This window comes from Aspergillus puulaauensis, chromosome 2, assembly GCF_016861865.1.
Source record: "Aspergillus puulaauensis MK2 DNA, chromosome 2, nearly complete sequence".
Taxonomy (NCBI): Eukaryota; Fungi; Ascomycota; class Eurotiomycetes; order Eurotiales; family Aspergillaceae; genus Aspergillus; species Aspergillus puulaauensis.
In genome coordinates this window covers 430242-448956 of record NC_054858.1, presented here as the reverse complement: position 1 = coordinate 448956, position 18715 = coordinate 430242, and the positions used below count along the sequence as shown (strand labels likewise).

Below are 18715 nucleotides of genomic sequence, written 5' to 3'. Positions count from 1 at the left end.
TCCCCTATTCCTTTATGCAGGACTCGAAGACTGCATCGTACAATACTCCCTGTTCACATCAGCCCTGGTCAACTACAGGAACAATAAATGGTGTCTATTTCCAATCCATCAGCATACCGATCACCAAGCACCCAACCTACCTCAAAACCAACGGCAACAGCATCGGAATTATAAAATTTATAACCGCCATAACCGTAAGAATGGCCAAGCCTAAGACTGAGACCATGACTACGACCGCTGCTCAGGATATCATCCAGTCTATCACCCTAGTCAACCGCGAAAGCGAGTCCGGCGACTACGCCCCGGCACTCCACCCCTGGTCCTCATCAATACCAGCCGTTGGCCACTGTGCCCATGGAATCCGCGCTGACCGCGACGGAAGGCTCTCCCATCTATGGGGATCCGTTATGGGGCTAGGAACAGTGCTGGACCGGTTCGTCGTTGTGCAGCCGGACGAGAAGGAGATCTTTATTTTTGCTGATAATCCAGCTCCGTAGCTCACTCGGTCACAGATAGTTCAGTATTGTAAGGTTGGCAAGGATGGTGTTCCGGATTATCAGCTTCGATTTGGAGCTGAGGCGTCTGGGGTTTGGGGGCATACTGGGGGATACCCTGCGTATGGTAAGGGGGGTGGGTGTTGTGAGGAATGCGTTGGTCATTATGGAGGGTCAGTATTCTGGTATGCAGGTTCTTTAGTTCTCTATCGATGGGGTACGAGATGTTTCCCATTGGGATTTAATAGTATATATCATACATAGGTGTTTTATACAATGCTGAACGAAAAGGTTACAACAGTATTTCGCGTATTTTGTAAGAATATAACAAGAGATTGAATCACTCATTGCAACATACGTAAATAATATAAGGGGCGTTGACTGATAACAACCAAATACCAGAGTTCTATGCTATACAGAATGTAGCCAGAGCTCGTCCGTCAACGCTGTAGCGCAGGCTCAACGCCCGGTACTGCAGGGGCCTCGCACGCTAAACAGACTATTGAACCTTTTTTTCGCAAAGAAGGAAGAAAATTCAGAGTAGTCATCCCGTGGCAAATGTAACTAATTGCCATAATATCTCGCGCTGTGTGGTACACAGGTCAACATCGGCTGATGTCATTCCACGCAGCAATAATACTGTTCAATCAGGTCGTAAGTAGTATTTTGACTTTAAACCAGTAATAAATCCGTCTACGGCGATCACAATACCCCAAAGAAAAAAGTAGAGACTTGATATGCCCTCGCTCTCGCTCGTTTAATTCGAACTCCGATTGGTGCCCGGTCCCCATCGTTCTCGCATTGAACCAATGGGAAATTGCGGGGGGCCAAACAACCGGATTTCTCGCGTCTGTGCTTCTTCTATAGTTCTGATGGATGTGGATCTCAATAGCATCTAGGCCGTATCCGATTAGTCTCGACTGCCATGGGGCTTGCTCGGAACGAACGACTTCCGAGAGGAAGTTGATATTGGGATGATGTCAAAGCCTCAAGGGGGTGTATATAAAGTGGCTGCTGAGCCTGCTGGAATCCTCGTTCCTGGTATCGAGCACTCTTTGGCAAATTTACTCAGGGACATCTTTGAATATTACAAAATGAAGCTCACTTCTCTTGCTCTATGTGGTGCTGCACTGCAGCTTGCCCAGGCCAGCCCGGTTACCAAGCGTGCTGGTGATGTCTCTGATGGTATGCCTGCCCCTCTGTCTATCTTCTACCTATACTAACAACATTCTATAGCCGACATCCTCAATTATGCCCTGACTCTGGAGCACCTCGAGGCCTCATTCTACGAGGAGGGTCTGAAGAACTACACCAAGCAGGACTTCATGGACGCCGGGATGGCGGAGACCTTCTACAACAATATCAAGTCGGTCGGAATGGACGAGAAGTCCCACGAGCAGTTCCTCACCCAGGCTTTGACTAGTACGTTCCCTCCTCCACAAACATTTCTGAACTATCAAAACGACAAAGCTAAAAATCTCTACAGAGGCCGGCGCAAAGCCCGTCGCCCGATGCAACTACTCCTTCCCTTCCACCGACGTCAAGAGCTTCCTTGCTCTCGGTAACATCCTCGAGGGTAAGCATTCTGCACTCCTACCTTCCACTGGTATACTTCCATACTAACTGTTCCTCAGGCGTCGGCGTCTCTGCCTACCTCGGTGCCGCCGCATCCATCATGGACAAGACCTACCTCACCGCAGCAGGAAGCATTCTGACCGTGGAAGCGCGGCACAGCGCATACCTGCGCGCAGCGCTCGGCGAGGCCCCCTCCGCACAACCCTTCGACAACCCTCTCGATTTCAACGAGGTGTACACCGTCGCCTCACCCTTTATCGTGTCTTGCCCTGATAGAAATGAGCAGCTCCCTGTCAAGGCGTTCCCGTCTCTCATGATGAGTTCCATGGACATGGATGCTGTTCTGACGGGGCAGAAGGTTGAGCTTGCGGTTGGTGATGGGCTCAAGGATATGAATGCGATGGATGTCCATGCGGCGTTTGTGACTGTTACTGGACCTGTCTGGGCGGATGTTATGTCCTCTGGCCAGGGGAAGTATACTGTTACGGTTCCTAAGGGTGTTGCTGGGCAGAGTTATGTTGTTCTCACGAACGGGGATAAGCAGGTGTCGGATGACAACATTCTTGCTGGACCGGCTATCATCGAGGTAAATTGAGTGCGCAGCATACGTGTCGTTTGATTGATTGTTTGGATGAGCTCTGATTTTGTCTGCTTTATAGGTTGGGCCGAAGATGAAGCTTGGTGGTGGGCTTGGTGGTGGTTGTGGTGGCGGTAGTAGCAGTATGTCGATGCCGTCTGGTGGTACGCCTTCGCCTACCATGTCCTGGGGCATGGGGTCGCCTTCCAGCTGGAGTGGCATGCCTACATCCTCAATGACTGGCTCTGCTACTGCAACTCCCCCCGTCTTCACTGGAGGAGCGAGCGCAATGGCGTCCAGCAGCATTGGTGGCGTTGCGGGTGCTTTGATGGCTGTTGCTGGGTTCTTCCTGTAGAAGTATTGATGAGATGTTAATGCTGGGATGGTGAGGACGGGATTCTTGTTATTCATAATATGTCAGACTGTACATTCTAATAGGTCTTTGGACTGTAGCCGTATCCAAATGTTATAATATTCTGCCCTGATTGGCCTGCCTATGACGTAAGCGGCTGTCACCATGCAGGGACTTCGAAGTCTTGAATTCGTCGTCGACACAACAATGTCACGATCTCTAAACCAAATTGATCAATAATGCAAAAAGCGCGTAGGCCTCACACGAAATCGCGATACGGCTGCGACCACTGCCGCCGGAGACGCGTCAAGTGCGACGAGCAGGGCCCGCCATGCACCAATTGCATTCTGCGCCAACTCAGCAATTGCACGTACTCGCGTGTCTTCCCGGCTTCTGCAATCGCCAATGCCCGTCGCTCAAGTGCTGGTCAGAGCGACGGACACTCTCGATCCTTGAATGGGGCCGGGGTCGCGGTGTCCAGCGCATCGCCAACCCCGCCGCCTAAACCCCACGCAGTCGACGAACTAGAGCTGATGCACCAATTCACCGCGGAGACATACCAAAGTCTTTGCGCGAGTGAATCGGAGACGCGCATATGGCAGGTCGTGGTACCTCGTCTAGCCTTGAAGCACCGCTACCTAATGCATGGGATTCTGGCCCTCGCATCGCTCCATATCGCTACGACGCGCGACCCGCCAGACGCGTTGCCTTACGTCGACGCTGGACTGGAGTATCATAGTACGAGTCTGGAGCCATTCCGGATTGCAATTGGGAACCTCACACCTGAGAACTGTGATGCAGCGCTCGCGCAATCTGTTGTCACCACGGCCATCAGCCTGGTCCTGCCGCAGTTAACGGCCCTTCGCGACAACGCGATGCGCATGACGGAGAATATAATTACAGTATTTGAACTACTGCAGGGGGTTAAGAAAATCCTGACGATTGGGAAACGGCAATCTTGGGTAAATCTGGAATTGTTCTCGAGGGGCGAGTTCTGGCAGAAGGATCGTCTGGCCACGCTGGATGGCGACACGAATGCGGCATTGGATCAGCTGGTTGCTCTAAAAGGGGAGTACGGCTTAGGAGTCAACGACGATGTATTGAACCATCTCCGGCACTGCTTTACGAAGTTCTCGTGCTCTCCAGGACCTGCGCCTGTTATTTCTTGGCTTGCCGCTGTCGATAAGGAGTTTGTGCATAGCCTGCGGCAAGGAAAGTCGTTTTCCATGCTGGTCCTGGCATACTGGGGTATTCTCCTGGGTGAACTTGATGGAAAGCGGTGGTGGGCAAGGAACTCTGGCCGCGCTCTGGTGTCCGAGTTGATAGCGAGTTTGGGAACCCAAGGTACTCTATGGGACGGATGCCTAGGCTGGGTGCAGCGGAAATTAGCCCAGGGTCCCGGGGTGTCTGCACAGTCTATATGTGAAGGTAGTCCAAACGCAGCTGCACAAATATAAACGATTCCATTTCAATATGTGGCCGGTACTTGTAGTACCTTCCTCTTTGGGGCAGACCATCTCGATAAGGTCGCTCCTTCCTTTTTCTTCTCGAGAATAATTCGGAATAGGAAGGTGCGACTGCTGACGAGGCTCCTTCCATTTCCGACCAACTGGTGCACAGTATACAAATCATTGTGTCGAAGGTGGCAGCGCATAGTCCCATTGTTAGACACGAATACACATTGTTTGCTTCATTTTCATTCCATGGAACCGCCGAGACTCCATGTGAAAATGAACTTCACACTATTGTCTCGATTCACAAGGAGAGGTATAAAGAAAGGTGCAGTCCTCGGTCGAGTTAACAAGGAAAGTGTCTTTCACCCACCAGTACCGAGATATGCCGCGAAAAAGGGTGTATAAAGGAAAACAAAAACACCATTGAAGTGCATCACACTAAGTGAAGCCTTCATTTGTTTCACCTGAAAGGGCTCTGCAAAACCCGAGCAACATAAAAGCGACTGCACCCGCCCTCGAGTCACTGCGACATTAGGAATTACATCAACCTCAACGAGTCAGGCACTCTCGAGCAAATACCTTGATATTATCCATCATCCAAGGATCCAGCATGCTTGCCTCTGACAACACAATGACGACCGGATACGACGAGGTTAAAGTCGCCGCCGCGACAGCGGCCTTTGCCGCTACCAACGCCGGTAACAGCTCTACGATCGCCGCTTCTTACATTTCCGACGCACTGGTCTATATTTCCAATGCTGTCCAGTTCCAAGGAGCTCTTGACTACGAGGTTCTGTCCTCTTGTCTCCTTCAGGCTCAGCGTGCTGTAATAGAAGCGAGCGAAGCGGCTGATAATGCACGAGTCGCTGCTGATATCGCCGCTGAGGTATCTGAGAAGCCCAAGGATGAGTGTGAAACAGACTGCGACTCGGGATATGAGAGCATTCCAGAGGCCTGGTTAACTGTAGCCGAGCTTTGGGTCGACGCCGATTCAAGCGATGTGCACGGTGCAAAGGCAGGCATGGATGTCCCTAAACCTACCCCTCCCAAACATGAGGGCCAGCGGCGTCTTGTCCCCGGTGTATTCATCAATAATGATGACGGTGGCCGTGTAGAGTCCGGGTACGGAGACCGAGTCGAAACTCTGGACTTCGCCAACCTTGTCATTGTCGAGGAGAGTCATTTGGTGTCTTTGCATGAGTTTGCCCTTGTGACTGAGCCCTTGCTGCGGCAACTTGCTGCTCACTCGGATAAAATGGCTATTTCTGACGGTGATATTTATGCTAACGGATTTCTCTATGTTGATGACCCTTGTGAGCCCATAAAGTATGGGTTTGGGAGGGTTAAGGAAGTGTTTAAAAACGACAGGGTACCTATTGTTTCTAAGCCTTAGTGATTCGGCCTATTGGCTGGGCCTCATATATAAAGAAAAATAAAAAATGGCATTAAAAATGCTAAACTATATTCCCGTCTGAATTATTCAATTTTTGTTTGGACAAGTAGTTTGCTGCCTGCAAAAGGTAAATAAAAGCTGTAGACCTCCCTAGGATATCTTGCATGGCCCTAGACCTTTGAAACCCTCATTGCTAAAATCCATTAACTAGCTGTGCTGGTGGTAGATAGAATGGGATATTTACTGGCCTGGTTACGCTGCAGGGAGGACTGGAAATACTCAGATGGCCACAGATAACAGAAATCCAACAATAGTGCATTAACCCATACCACGAGTGTTCGCTCAGCTGCAATGCGTCCGCCAGCACGCATTCTTTGTTTGCTATATACAAAACACGCAAAGCTAGCCGTTCCGTGGAATCGTATTGATCAGATATAAAGGATTGTTTCATTCCGATTATATTCAAAGGAATTCTGAACAGAGACAACAAGAAAACCAAACAAACAATGTCAAAAGCATTAGGTATATAACAGCCCCCAAAACTCTCAACCCAACCGAGCTCGCACCACCCTCACCCTACATCCTAGATACCTGTCACACCCGCCACACCCAGCAAAATGGGACTCTACTACGACATCGACTCCATCAAGCGCGAAGAAGCAAAAACAGAGCAGCTCGACGACATCCTAACACCGCACCACAACCCAGTCCACCCCCAAAGCGCGCCAACAACCCATTTCCCCACCCCAATTGTAGGCAGCCACGCACCTGGGTTCATGCTCCACCAAACTAACCACTGCAACGGTCCTCTGTGCTGGAACAGCACCGGCGGCGAGGTAATCGAGGTCATGAGCATCTGCCGCTTGGTGTGGGTGAGGCTGACGGAGCCTGATTGCTCGGCGAGTCTGCACCATGGGGTTACGTATGGTGAGATGGCGGCGTTGAGGAATGGGGAGACGGTTATGCGTGGGAATGTGGGGGATCGGGTCCCGGGGCTTTGGACGGACTCGAGGGGCGTGTTATATACGGGTATGGGCACGGTGTATGGGGTTTCTGACCGCGTGCTGGTTCCGATTTTGCGCTGTCCTGGTGGCTGCGATTGGCAGGTTTTGCGGCCGTCGGTGGAGTTGTGATTGAAGGGTAATGTCTGATGATAAGGTAGTTTTTTTTTTTCAAGATATAATAATTAGTTTTGGCTGTATTACTGGTTCCAGTGGTTGTTCAAGTATCTCGTACTCTTCGGATTAGGGCTACTTTAAGAAGTCACTGGCAGTTTTGTATTCAGCTCAAACGCACCGATTCCTTAGAAATCATACCCCTAAGCTATTCTTACTATGTCGATAGCTCCAATCCATCTCTTCCATTCCTGCCCAGAATAAAAGCAAAGACCAAGGTCAGAAACTGAGACCGATTTCCGCTGTCGAGGCAGTGGAATTGGAGCCGGCGAACCGAGAACGCCCTCCACCGGAGGAACAGTAACGGATTTATGGCCAACACCCGGCGCATGCAGAACGAAGACCGCAAGACTTTCAAGATGGCTCGCAATATGGTCTTCCAAAACGAAATACCTGGCTTCTTTCCTACAGAGTGGGCAAACTGTTTCCTGCCCGTGGTCTCTCCATTGGTGCTCCCGCCATTCAACAGATGTCGTAAACCAGCGGTCATGCTCTGAACAATCGGGGTAGACGCACTGATATGCCATAAGGTCATGCAAGATGTGCTTTGCCCACTGGTTCCTACTCGTAATGGCAATGGTGCAAAATCAGTAGGGGCATTCGAACGACAAGTCGTGCTTAAAGGCAAGGCCTGGTAATGGGACGGATGATACGACTTTGTCCTCTAACGTGTGATAGTCTCGACTGAGGTGTGCGAGCCATGTAGGCTTGTCACTCACCATCTCGTTCATTAGTGGGTCGGGCTTCTTCTGTTGTTGTCGGTGTCGCAGCATCGCCTGGCGTCCTGATATGGACTCGCCCAACTGGTTGACGAACGTTTCATCAGCATGGGGGTAGGCCTCGCGCACATACGTATCGTCGGACTCATTGAATTGGAATAAGGTCTCACTATCCATCTTAGATTGTATGGTGTTGGGTTGAGGGCCTGTTTTGATAGGGCTTCAAAGTTATCGATCTCACCGGCGAGGCGACAGTATAAATTCCATAGCCCTAACTGGCTACCTACTCGGTAATCATCAGTCAATATATAGATTTGAAGATCATTAAGCCTAAGATGCAAGTCGTATAGACCTTCTCGTAGTTGGCGTACGAGGCCCGGAAACCCGCGCAGCCGGTAGTCTATCGAGTCTATATCGGACTCGCGTGTAACGACCTTGTCTGCCCATCTCTTCAACCGCCGGAGCTGGTCATTCCATTCACAGATGCTCACTTGATTCTGGTAAAACTTCAATTTTCTAGATGATAGAATCTCGGTTAGGACCTGCAGATTCTCAAATGTCTTCACGCGCAGTGGCTCTTCTTCCTTGCTGAAATACTCTTCCATTTTGAATTACCTGAGCTGTTGTGTTGAGCATTCATGACTAATTAGCAGGGAGATTGATAGGAGACAAAACTGGGGAGTGACTTGAAGCATTTTGTGTCAACAGAAAATTATGGTTATACTAGTTTCGGTGAATAAACATTGTATCTTTGAAAGATTTTCCCCCGAGGTGAAGACTCCATTCAACAGCCTTTCTTTATATGCCGTTCTTTATCCAGTGTGCCACAATGTGCTTCTACTAATTAGACGTTTTTCTCTGTGGCCTACTCATAGTTTTATCTGGATTGCAGTTTTAAACCCGCTGAACAGGAGCACCGTTATGCTCTTGGCTTCCTACCGTCGAGAACTGGGAAGATTCTTGCTTTCCACTCTTCAAAATGAAGGCTCTGGATCTACTGTGATACTCGACATCAGTAGAGCCATTTCCTACAAAGAAAGGCTTTATCGTTACCATGGGAAGTCCTTGGTTCTTTATCAGCAACAATGAACTTTTCAGCTATCCATCGTATGTAAACACAAAGGAAACAGGCATACAATCAAATGGATAAAAACTGACTACATAAATACCCCTAGTGCCCGACTCCAAACCAGATCTCATCAGTCTGATCATCGTTATATACTCATCAGCTCATTACTCGCCTCGTCTTAACAAGCTCGAATCAACCAAGGGACAAAAGAAAAACAACCAAAAATAAACAAAATGGGTCCCCGTTACTCACCAGCACGATCCCCTAGGGATTCAGGCTACGACTCTCCCGGAGCCTATATGTCTGGGGGATTAGGGCCCGGTACTCGAAGAGCTTCTCTTCGCGAGGATATTCTGAGCCAACGTGACAATGGTACTCGGAAGTCGAAAAGCTACGCGGATACTGTCCACCCTGGGGACTCTATATCCCAGGTGGGCCGGCCAACTTTTGTCAAGCCCGGGCAGTGCGTCGAGAGTCCGGCCTCTTTCCGGGGACTCGAACAGTATGAGCAATCAAGTCGTCGTGGTTCCCGCGATGATTATGGGCCGACGTCTCCCAAGTCCGCCTCTCGGAGGGCTAGTTACGCGGGTGAGCACGGTGGCGGGAGATACCAGTACAAGAATCGCTACGGTGACAATTCCTACGTTGAAATTGGAAGAGATCCCAGGGACTTTCACTGTTCTGGGTACGGCGATTCCAGGATATACCAATACGAGAACAGCTACGGTGACAATGCCGGCATTGAAGTTCAAATGGATCCCGTGGATATGCGCCGTTCTGGACACCGCGATGACAGGAGCAGGACGTCCTACCGTGGAGATAATGGGGGTGTGGTCATAGTCCGTCGGGACATCACCCCCCCTGGCTCCAGTTCTAGTTCCAACCGCCGGTCTGCGCGTGGCTCCTCTGGGGGTGCATCTCGCGGTTCTTCTCGTTCCTCTGGCGGCCCTTCTGACTCTCGAATCCAGTTTGGTCGTCACTGGAAAGATATCACCTACGGGGACAATCGCAGGTTCCAGCACTATGACTTCAGGTCTGGTGTCAAGAGCCATATCACACCAGAGATCGGCCAAGATGGCGTGTGCGGTGTTGCTGCGAGGGACGACTCCCGGGGCACTCTTATAGTCACCGAAGGCCGGGTCGACACCTACGTCAAAGTGCCTCGCATGGTCTTTGTCGATAGTGATAAGCAGGCGCTTGCGACCTTCAAGCACGTTTCTCTGGAGCGGCTAAGAGAGTACGCCGACTCGATCGATAACCACTCCGCGCCGCCTATGCCTGGCGACGAGAACAGGCGTGGGTTCTGGATGGACCCTCAGACCTTGTTTCTTATGGTTGGTCGTGGGACGGTCGAGAGGACTGTCTTGGATGTTGAGATTGCATACCTTGGCAGTGGCAGTTCAGCCCGGAGTAGCCGTGCTCGTGAGATTCAACGGAAGCGTCATGAAGGGAAGAAGGACCATGAGGACCTTCTCCGTGCCTCGAGCCGTTGGGATTCTCCCTATGAGGCCGGGCGTGGTTCTTCGCACCGTCGCTATTCCCAGCGTAATATCTATTATCAAGATAATGACCGCTATGGACGCCATTCCTAGTATCAGGTTGCAAGAACAAGGTTTATGTGCCCGCTGTTTGAACCCTGGTGATTCGGATAGAGTATATATATGATGGTGCGTACTTCAAACGATTATAACAATCAATACATTTCATTTGTTCGCAAATCCGTGATCCTGCTGTAGAAAGATGATATCATAGAGACTTTGTATACCCATCGCAGCTTCCATTTGTGTTCAGGATGCGTCGTTCCTTCCCTGTATAGAATACCACACGTCTGCGAGAATGTGGAAGTAGTAACCAGCAGCTCCTTCCCTAAACGGCTCTCCAGATAAAGGCAAGAGGGACTTCTGTAGACATCCAGTGCTCTTTCCTCCCAAGTCCCAACCGGATATGAGGAGCTTCTCTTGATAGCCTCCTTTAAACTAGTGAAGGCTTATCACAATTGACTGGATGGTAGTCCCTGGCGAAGGCACATCAGCAATGACAAAGCCATATCAAGCAAGAATGGTTAATGCATTCAAAACTTACCAAGAAATTGAAAGCAAAAAGTAAGACAATGGGCATTCACATATAAATGCAGAAATATAAGGAGGTTCCCTTCCCCATCAATAGAGTATTACCTCACCATCAACAGAGTATTTACCAACGTGTTGGCCTGCACGCCAATAACCAAAACCAAAATGGGCCTCTCATACAACATCGAAAAGCTCGCCGAAATGGAGTCCCTCGACAACGTCAACCCGAACGATCCAAACGCCCCAAAGGTAAACAACGACGAATTCCGCGGGGGCTATTTCAGCATACTGCCAGACGCCGAGCCCAGGTTCGAATTCGGGCTCATGCAGCTCCCCTTGGACGTTATGGCCTTTGGCCGCGGCAGATTCAAAGGCTTGCTGCGTATCCCTGGGTTTGTGCGCGTCGAGCCAACAGATGCCCACCCGCTTGAGAAGATGTGGCCGGTGGGATGGAAGGAGCTGCATCTGCGAGGCCGGCAGGGATATTTGCCCAGGATTCTGCCGAAGGTTGGGAACGTGGGCCATGGGTTCTGGTGGGATGAGAAGGATCCGGAGCTTCTTATGCGAGGGTTCGGTAGGGTGGTTGAGGTGTGGGATGTGTCCTTTAATGTTGTTTCGGCGGGCAATCACGATAAATCTGATGGGTAGCCTAACATTCAGTTGGATATGTTGCTCTGTGGGTAGATTGACAGCTTAGCTTTAGTGATATAATGGATTGGGTTCGGATGGAAGGCTGAAGATAACATAGCATTTAGTAAATGCAGTAATATAGAGGCATAATAGCTTCCTAGAAGACTTTGCATGCAGGGCACAGGAGTCTCACACTGGTAGAACAGCTGAGAACTGTATCGACAGTGAACGAAGGAGGGCTTTCACAAGGACACTCACCGGGAAAACAACACAAAACAGCAATGACTCCAGATGTGCATGCACAGGAATGCACTATCATGTACATAGTGAAGACCGGAGATACACAACCTCCGAGGGAAGAACAAAGCCATTGTCATAAAGAAGTCTCCACCGTGCAGTGGGATAGGCGAGGAGTGAATACACAACACACACATAAAAGCCTCTCCTCTCCCACCAAAACACTTCTCTCTCTCTCAAACCCCCAATACCATCTCCTCCAGCATCATCTCCTCCAGCATCAGCGGTACGTAGTCTCTAGAACCCAAGGCTAGAGCTCTGCTAACGTCCTCGAGATCCAGCACGCGCTACATTCTCTAAGCGTCGAGATACAACTACCCTGGATCAAGAAGGCGCCATGTCGAGCCCCCTCTCCAACATACCAGAGGAGGAAACTGGACCCTCTGGAGCTTCAGCTCCCGTGAGCAACGAAGGAAACACTTCATCTGCCGGCTCTGCCAATCAACAGGGTACGCAAACCTCCCATGTCTTCGTCACGATGGACGACATTCTCGCAATAGAGAATGAAGTGGCAGTCACCTCTGGTTCTGATTCTGATTCTGACCCTGACTCTGACTCTGAAGATGAACAATATAATGAAGAACACGGCGAGGATGGCGCAGACAGAGCCGAACAAGTCGAAGAACCAACCCCCCAAGCCCCAGCAAGCCCAACAGCCCATCTTCACCCTAATCCCACCTTCCTTTTCTTCCCAAAACCTCCTCTCCCCGACATAGGTTACCCTGGCCGCGGGCTCGCAGACGTATGGGGAGGCGTAATCTACGACTGCCTCGGCGAGGTATCAGACCACATGCGATATCCGCTGGTGGTGGAAGTTATCCCACACGAGGGCGATGAAGACTCATTCAACCCTGTGCTGGAGGAGGACTTGTTGACTTCCGAGGACTACTGGGGTCCGTTTGATGAGGATAGTGGGCTCTCGGAGGAGAGTAACAGTGGCGATGATAATACTGCGCGTGTGCGGTTCCCTGTGCCATATCTTGGACAGGAATATGTGTGGGGATGGTGGGCGAGGGCTGATGGGAGGTTGTTCAAGGGCTATGGTCGTGTCGTAAACATTTGGCTTAATGTGGTCAAGACTTTTGTTTTCGCCTAATTGCTTTCCTGCACCTTTTGTTTTCGTGTCTACTGCGGAGGACGTGCGGAGACTCTGGTATAGCTCCAGCAGCTGGACACCCAGGAAGAGGATGTTCAGTAGGCTTGGATTCTGCCTGAACTAGAGGGTTTACGCTAGATGAGCTAGAGGTTTACACGAGATGGATTGGTGGTTTACACTAGATGGTTCGCGGTTAAACCGAGATGGTAGGTGGTTTACATGAGATGGTTGGTGGCGCTTCGGTGTTCTTTTGTACGAGTATAGCGTTCTTTCGATTCAGTCTTCTTGCTTGATATGTTAATGACATGGCCACTCAGTTCTCAGATCTCCTAAAGATCCTCCTTCGCCTCCCACTGATCCAACCACCCGCCAACAAAATCCACAATCTCCCTCTGCACCCTCTGAATCACCACCGGCGGCCTGGCCCCCTGCTCAACCTCCTCCCCACTCAACCCATTCTGATCCCAATGATGCACCGCCCCCCGAATCCCATCCCACACATCCCCCGCCTCAACATCAACCAGGATAAACGGCTCTTCACGCGTAGACTTCCTCCCAGGAAGGCCCTCCGCATGCGGAGTCGCATCACGCCAGGGATCCGCCGTCCCGCCTATGATAGCTACACGCGGGTACGAGAAGTTGAATCCCCCGTGCTTGTTGACCTGCTGGACATCGGGTGGCGTGTCGATGCCGAAGTCGGAACTGCAGAAGCTGGAGCTGTACTCTAGATCTATGAGTCGGGAGATCAGCGGGCGGATGGAGGAGGGGACTGTCGAGCCCGGCATGAAGTAGCCCCATTCTGTGCACACTTGGTAGTTCCAGCTTGTGGTGGAGGATTTTGGGAGCGTGGTAGAGGATGTGCTTCTTTTGCTTCTGCGTCTGCTGCTGCTGGATTCGGATTCTGGGCTTGACCCGTTGATGTAGCCGATGTTGTTGCGGAGGGCCGCTAGGAGCGTCCTGTTTGAGGCATCGTACCCTGATGCTTCCACAAGGCGAGGCAGAAGACCCGTGCCGTTGTTTGGGCGGTAGAGAGGGTGCGTCGAGGTGATGTTATCGCAGTAAGCCCGGAACCCGTATGAGCCCACAGCCGGGTCCCAATTCCGAGACTGGAATGAGCCCAGCGGGCTGGACAGGATAGAGACAAAGTCGGTGTTGTTGATTGGAGGCGATACACCGTATGTTGCTTGGAGCTGGGCGTGCAGGGTATGTTTGTCTGGGTGGTCGATGAGAATGCGGTCGATCAGATCGGTCAGGGTCTGGATGGTGTCGATGCAGTCGGCGGGCCCGTAGTTGCGGATGGGCTCGTAGTAGTTCCAGTAGTCGATGATAGCGGCCGTCACGCCGGACGAGGATACAGCGCCCCAGAACACCTCTGGGTAGACTTTTCGCAGGAAGGCGACCTGGGCGCCGGCGTAGGAGCCTCCGTAGGCGATCCATGGGGTTGCGGGCGCTGTTAGGTCTTGGTCCTCCAGGCCTGGAAAGACGACATTCGACGCGAAGTATGCATAGTCGGCGAGAGACTGCTCTGTTGACAGGAACCGGAGAGTATCAGGGGTGACATCTTCGAATGGATAGCTTGCTCCGTAGTAGCGGTGTTCGAGGATGACGCCTAGTCCGTGGTGGGCTTCTGCGAGTTGGGTGACGATTCCCTGCGATAGAAATGGGAATCTATCTTCACCGTCTGTTTCTCCCGCGGCGATTACGAACACCGGTCCTCCAGGCTGGTAGTGGCTGTCGTCGAACCAGTAGCGGAGGTTGAACGAGCCATTGCTATGGGGCTCGTAGCGGGTTTCGTTGTGGAAGTGGTCGATTGGGGCAGAGAAGTTGTACGCTTTGTATTCCAGTGCCTGAGATAGACACGCAGCTAGTGGGAGCAACAGCACCGGACGCATCGTGACGGCGAGGTGAATGAGGTGAAGGAAGAGGTTGGAGAGGGGAAGTGACTGAGGCTGTGAGCACAACAGTCGGCTTATTATGGCGACGATCCCCTCATGGGCGCCTGCATCGCCTTAGTCTCAATCGGTTAAATGATCGGCGGGGCGATACTGGGTTACATCGCTTGTTGCCGTGCTTTGTCTAACATTGATGCAGCATATGCAGTATTCAGTTGTGCTCTGAATTCTGAATTAGGGCTATCCAAGTTATCAGGGAGACTCCCGCCTCACAGCGACACGCCCAATACAAGCAGCGAACAGTGATTCAACTCAGCAAACAAGTCTCTTTTCTAAATACTTCATACCAAATACTGTCTTCCATCACCACTACATCTTACACATCTTACAAAGCCAGAATCCTCTCCGCCGCAGTCTCCGCCACAGTCGCAATATAAGCCGAGGGGTTGGTGCTGACCATCCCAGGGAAGATGCTCGCATCCACCACAAACAGGTTCTCCGTGCCATATACCTTAGTGTCGAGATCCACGACAGCAGACCCACCGTCGCGGCCGTCGTCAGAGCCCATCTTGCACGATCCTGCATTCAATCAAATATTAGCGCTGATCCACGACGCCAACAAGGTACTTAATTAAGTCAATGTAGCGGAGAACATACCCATCCAGTGGTTACTACCGCGCCCCGTCGCAGGGAGACTGTTCACGAAATCGGTAATGGTGACGTTCTTGGTCGGGAAGGCCCAGGTCAAGCCGGTGACATTGCTCAGAGAGTCACGCAGGCGCTCCAGACCCTGGATCACGGCGTCGGTGTCGTTCTCGTCGCGCAGCCAGGGGAGCGTGCTGACGACGGTGTTGAGGCCGCTGTTGATGGTGACCTTGCCGCGGGAGGTCTGGCCGCGGCCGACGTATTGCGTAATGGACATGGTGTGGCCGTCTTCGATGTTATGGCTGCCTTCTACTCGGGCCTGGTATTGCAGCTGGCGGGTCACGCCGTCGGGGCCGGTGACCTGGTCGAAGAAGCTGGATGGCTATTAGACTCGTTATGAATGAGTAGGGTGAGTTGATACATACACAGGATTGACGTTTGGTGCGGCCTGGGCCAGAGGGCCAGTTCGGTTCGCTGCGGATATTAGCATGTATTTCATATTCGTACGGAGTAGAAGGGCGTACATATGTAGCTCTGCTTGTCGGCCTCGACAGGGTCGTCCCAGGCGCCGTAGAAGTCGTAGAAGACGATATCGGGATGTTGCACGACAACCTCAGTCTGCGTCTGTTAGCTGCGCTCACTGGTATAGGCCATGAACGTACGTTAGGGTGGTCCATCAGGTTCTCTCCGACAGGGAGGTTGATCCACTGGGACTCAGCAATCATGGTGTCTCCGTCGGTCTTGGAGTTGTTGACGACGCTGAGCTGGTCCTCGGGTCCGATTCCACCTGTTTCATTAGCCATAGTCCAACTAAGGATGGGAAGACATACTCCTGAACAGAATCTTGGGAGTGCCAAATGCTCCGGCGCTCAGAATGACCTTGCCACCAGTCGTCAGGTTCAGAGTACCCTCGTACCCCCCGTCAAGGAATGGCTGGAGCTCGACGCCAGTAGCAGTGCCCTGGTCTCTGACAACCCTGCGCACAGTCGTGTTGATCCACATGTCGAAGTTGTTGCGCTCGTTCGCAGACACCAGGTACGTCGCCATGGGCCCATTGCGCTGGCCATTGCTGAACATATACGGACTGTATCCAACACTGCGGTACTTCTGCTCGGGCGCATCGTTGAAGCTGGACATCTCCCACCCGTTCGCCAGCAGCCCGTTCATGATAACACTGGGGCCTTCCTGCAGATACAGCTTCGAATCCGTGCTGGGAGTGATCGTGCCAGGGATCCGGTCAAACACCTTGGCCACACTGCCCGAGACATCGTCGTACTTCCATCCCTCAGGGAAGCCCTCGTCAAAGTCCTTCGAGTACGGCTTCCACCACAGCCCTGAGTTGACAGCAGTGCCTCCACCAACAACACATCCCGCCATCTGGTCGTTATCGGGACACGCAATGCCTGCACTGTCCACCCAGATCTGGTTGCACAGACCGGGCACATCAAACCGCGTCAGATCCGTCTCATTCAACCAGTCCGGCTTCAAATCGCCACCCCATAGCCCAATACTAGGCGGCCCCTTCTCAATCAGCAGCGTCTTTGCTCCAGTCGCACTCAGTCGGTCCGCAAGAACCATACCAGCCGGGCCTGACCCAACAATGATATACTCGTAGCTCGCACCATCGGGAACAGGCGTGCCAACTACATCACCACCACCTCCACCACCACCACCACCCCCATCACAATCCCCAGTAACTTCCTCAGTCGCCAGCTCCGCCCAAGTCTCATACTCACTCGACGCGGCATTCTCATCCAGCGTACCAACCCAAATCCCCTGCCCCTCATGCTGCACCACACTCAGATCATCCGGACAAGCCGCATCAGTCGGGCTATCCTGCCCCTGCGCCCACCCCAGAATCAGCCTTCCATTCGAAGTCGTCGCGTTGCCTGTCACCCCCTCGTGGTCCCACGCCAGACACCCCTCGCACCGGAACAGCACGCTGAAGCTGTCGGCTTCCACGGACGACGAGATCTGGGTTAGTGTGGCTTCGCCGGCGTAGACCTCTGGCATGGCGTAGCCGGAGCTGAACCGGAATGAGGTTAGGACTTGGTCGTCTTGCGGGTACGCGAGGAGGAGAAGGTTGCTGTTCATGGAGCCGCCGAGGGAGAGACCGCACCAGCCTGTTGCGCTGGCTGTGGAGGAGGAGGAGCAGGACTGCCACCATGTTAGCCTCAGAGGTGCCCTATTTGTAACCAAGGGGGGTTAAAGAAGGAGGGAGGGGGAGGTACAATGTATCCAATAAACTCCGTCGCATCGGTCGTCAGGGCGTCTTCAGGCAGGGCGACACCGAATGTAAGGCCCGCGACGGAGGAGGTTTTCTCCACGGTCCATGTGTCGAAGATGATGCCGGTGTCTGGGTCTGTGTATTTCTCTGGCGTGGTGGTTTGGGCGAGGCATGGTTGGAGGACTGCGCTTGTTAATCTTCTTTCTTATGCATAGTGCGGGTGTACTAGAGAAGGTAGGTAGGTAGATAGGTAGGGCTGAGAACATACAACTGCCGGCCGCCACCAGGGCAGCGAAGGAACGAAAGAACGAATACATAGTAAAAGAGCGAATCAAAGCAGGGAGGCTGAAAAAAGAACGAAAGGTCGTCGCCAGGACGAACCGTGCTGCGTGAACTCGAACTGGCAGTTAACAGTTTGAGACAGCAAATCACCGAAGAGGCCCGGGCGATGCCCTACTTTATATACACTTGTTCGCATTCCAGCCAGTCACTCTGCAACGAATAACAGCTCCCGGAATCAGCAATCCCCCCTCCGAACAGCCCGGAGAACGCGCCGTATAGGAAACGATCAACAGGGCCATATTAAAATATTAACCAGGATACAGTCCAAGAGCCGGAGCCAAGGTGCTGTACCGCGAAACATGCGACGCCCAGCAGGGCTTGGCGTCTTGGACGGGGGTTTGAGTCTCATGTTGACAAGGGGTAATTAGCCGTGGAGTCCGTGTCGATTCAGTTCTAATAATCGAGGATCCGGGCTAATCATCTGCAGACTTGCATTGTTTCTGGTAGGTCTGCAAAGGCTTGTCTCTATGCGAAACGGTGATAGGGGCAGTTCGGTCCGCTTGTCCGCGTCGATCGTTCTCAGTTAGACTATCGCCGGCGAATGGCCGGCGGTTGATTACGGATGGATCGCGTTTCGGTGCAGATTGATTAACTGCGGTGTGGAACTGGGTCTCTACAGTGGAGCTGAAATATTATAAGGGAGAACTCGATGTCTTGAAATATTAAAATATGGAACTGGGTGAAGAATCAGGTTCGGAACGCGTTTCAT

General features: G+C 52.0%; 11 protein-coding genes across 11 annotated transcripts; 8 read left to right on the top strand and 3 right to left on the bottom strand.

Annotated features, from left to right (window-relative positions):
• Positions 1 to 200: 200 nt before the first annotated feature.
• On the top strand, positions 201 to 497 carry APUU_20192A (uncharacterized protein; the record flags this gene model as incomplete). Its single annotated transcript, XM_041698805.1, has 1 exon — positions 201 to 497. One exon carries the CDS (start codon positions 201 to 203, stop codon positions 495 to 497), a length of 297 nt encoding a protein of 98 aa, XP_041551954.1.
• Positions 498 to 1588: 1091 nt separating this feature from the next.
• Positions 1589 to 3001, top strand: APUU_20191A (ferritin-like domain-containing protein; the record flags this gene model as incomplete). The annotated part of the gene is made up of 5 exons (XM_041698804.1): positions 1589 to 1679; positions 1731 to 1916; positions 1981 to 2070; positions 2129 to 2655; positions 2729 to 3001. 5 exons carry the CDS (start codon positions 1589 to 1591, stop codon positions 2999 to 3001), a joined length of 1167 nt encoding a protein of 388 aa, XP_041551953.1.
• A 236-nt stretch (positions 3002 to 3237) lies between these two features.
• Positions 3238 to 4455, top strand: APUU_20190A (Zn(II)2Cys6 transcription factor; the record flags this gene model as incomplete). The annotated part of the gene is made up of 1 exon (XM_041698803.1): positions 3238 to 4455. One exon carries the CDS (start codon positions 3238 to 3240, stop codon positions 4453 to 4455), a length of 1218 nt encoding a protein of 405 aa, XP_041551952.1.
• Positions 4456 to 5062: 607 nt separating this feature from the next.
• Positions 5063 to 5845, top strand: APUU_20189A (uncharacterized protein; the record flags this gene model as incomplete). Its single annotated transcript, XM_041698802.1, has 1 exon — positions 5063 to 5845. One exon carries the CDS (start codon positions 5063 to 5065, stop codon positions 5843 to 5845), a length of 783 nt encoding a protein of 260 aa, XP_041551951.1.
• A 617-nt stretch (positions 5846 to 6462) lies between these two features.
• APUU_20188A (uncharacterized protein) lies at positions 6463 to 6978 on the top strand (the record flags this gene model as incomplete). Its single annotated transcript, XM_041698801.1, has 1 exon — positions 6463 to 6978. One exon carries the CDS (start codon positions 6463 to 6465, stop codon positions 6976 to 6978), a length of 516 nt encoding a protein of 171 aa, XP_041551950.1.
• A 629-nt stretch (positions 6979 to 7607) lies between these two features.
• APUU_20187S (uncharacterized protein) lies at positions 7608 to 8344 on the bottom strand (the record flags this gene model as incomplete). The annotated part of the gene is made up of 2 exons (XM_041698800.1): positions 7608 to 7945; positions 7981 to 8344. 2 exons carry the CDS (start codon positions 8342 to 8344, stop codon positions 7608 to 7610), a joined length of 702 nt encoding a protein of 233 aa, XP_041551949.1.
• Positions 8345 to 9041: 697 nt separating this feature from the next.
• Positions 9042 to 10400, top strand: APUU_20186A (uncharacterized protein; the record flags this gene model as incomplete). The annotated part of the gene is made up of 1 exon (XM_041698799.1): positions 9042 to 10400. The coding sequence occupies one exon, from the start codon at positions 9042 to 9044 to the stop codon at positions 10398 to 10400; it is 1359 nt and encodes a 452-aa protein (XP_041551948.1).
• Positions 10401 to 11042: 642 nt separating this feature from the next.
• Positions 11043 to 11525, top strand: APUU_20185A (uncharacterized protein; the record flags this gene model as incomplete). The annotated part of the gene is made up of 1 exon (XM_041698798.1): positions 11043 to 11525. The coding sequence occupies one exon, from the start codon at positions 11043 to 11045 to the stop codon at positions 11523 to 11525; it is 483 nt and encodes a 160-aa protein (XP_041551947.1).
• A 616-nt stretch (positions 11526 to 12141) lies between these two features.
• APUU_20184A (uncharacterized protein) lies at positions 12142 to 12900 on the top strand (the record flags this gene model as incomplete). The annotated part of the gene is made up of 1 exon (XM_041698797.1): positions 12142 to 12900. One exon carries the CDS (start codon positions 12142 to 12144, stop codon positions 12898 to 12900), a length of 759 nt encoding a protein of 252 aa, XP_041551946.1.
• A 329-nt stretch (positions 12901 to 13229) lies between these two features.
• Positions 13230 to 14792, bottom strand: APUU_20183S (putative extracelular serine carboxypeptidase; the record flags this gene model as incomplete). Its single annotated transcript, XM_041698795.1, has 1 exon — positions 13230 to 14792. The coding sequence occupies one exon, from the start codon at positions 14790 to 14792 to the stop codon at positions 13230 to 13232; it is 1563 nt and encodes a 520-aa protein (XP_041551945.1).
• Positions 14793 to 15177: 385 nt separating this feature from the next.
• Positions 15178 to 17981, bottom strand: APUU_20182S (cellobiose dehydrogenase; the record flags this gene model as incomplete). The annotated part of the gene is made up of 8 exons (XM_041698794.1): positions 15178 to 15371; positions 15450 to 15811; positions 15863 to 15911; positions 15962 to 16055; positions 16100 to 16224; positions 16268 to 17594; positions 17669 to 17847; positions 17933 to 17981. 8 exons carry the CDS (start codon positions 17979 to 17981, stop codon positions 15178 to 15180), a joined length of 2379 nt encoding a protein of 792 aa, XP_041551944.1.
• Between the last annotated feature and the right edge of the window lie 734 nt (positions 17982 to 18715).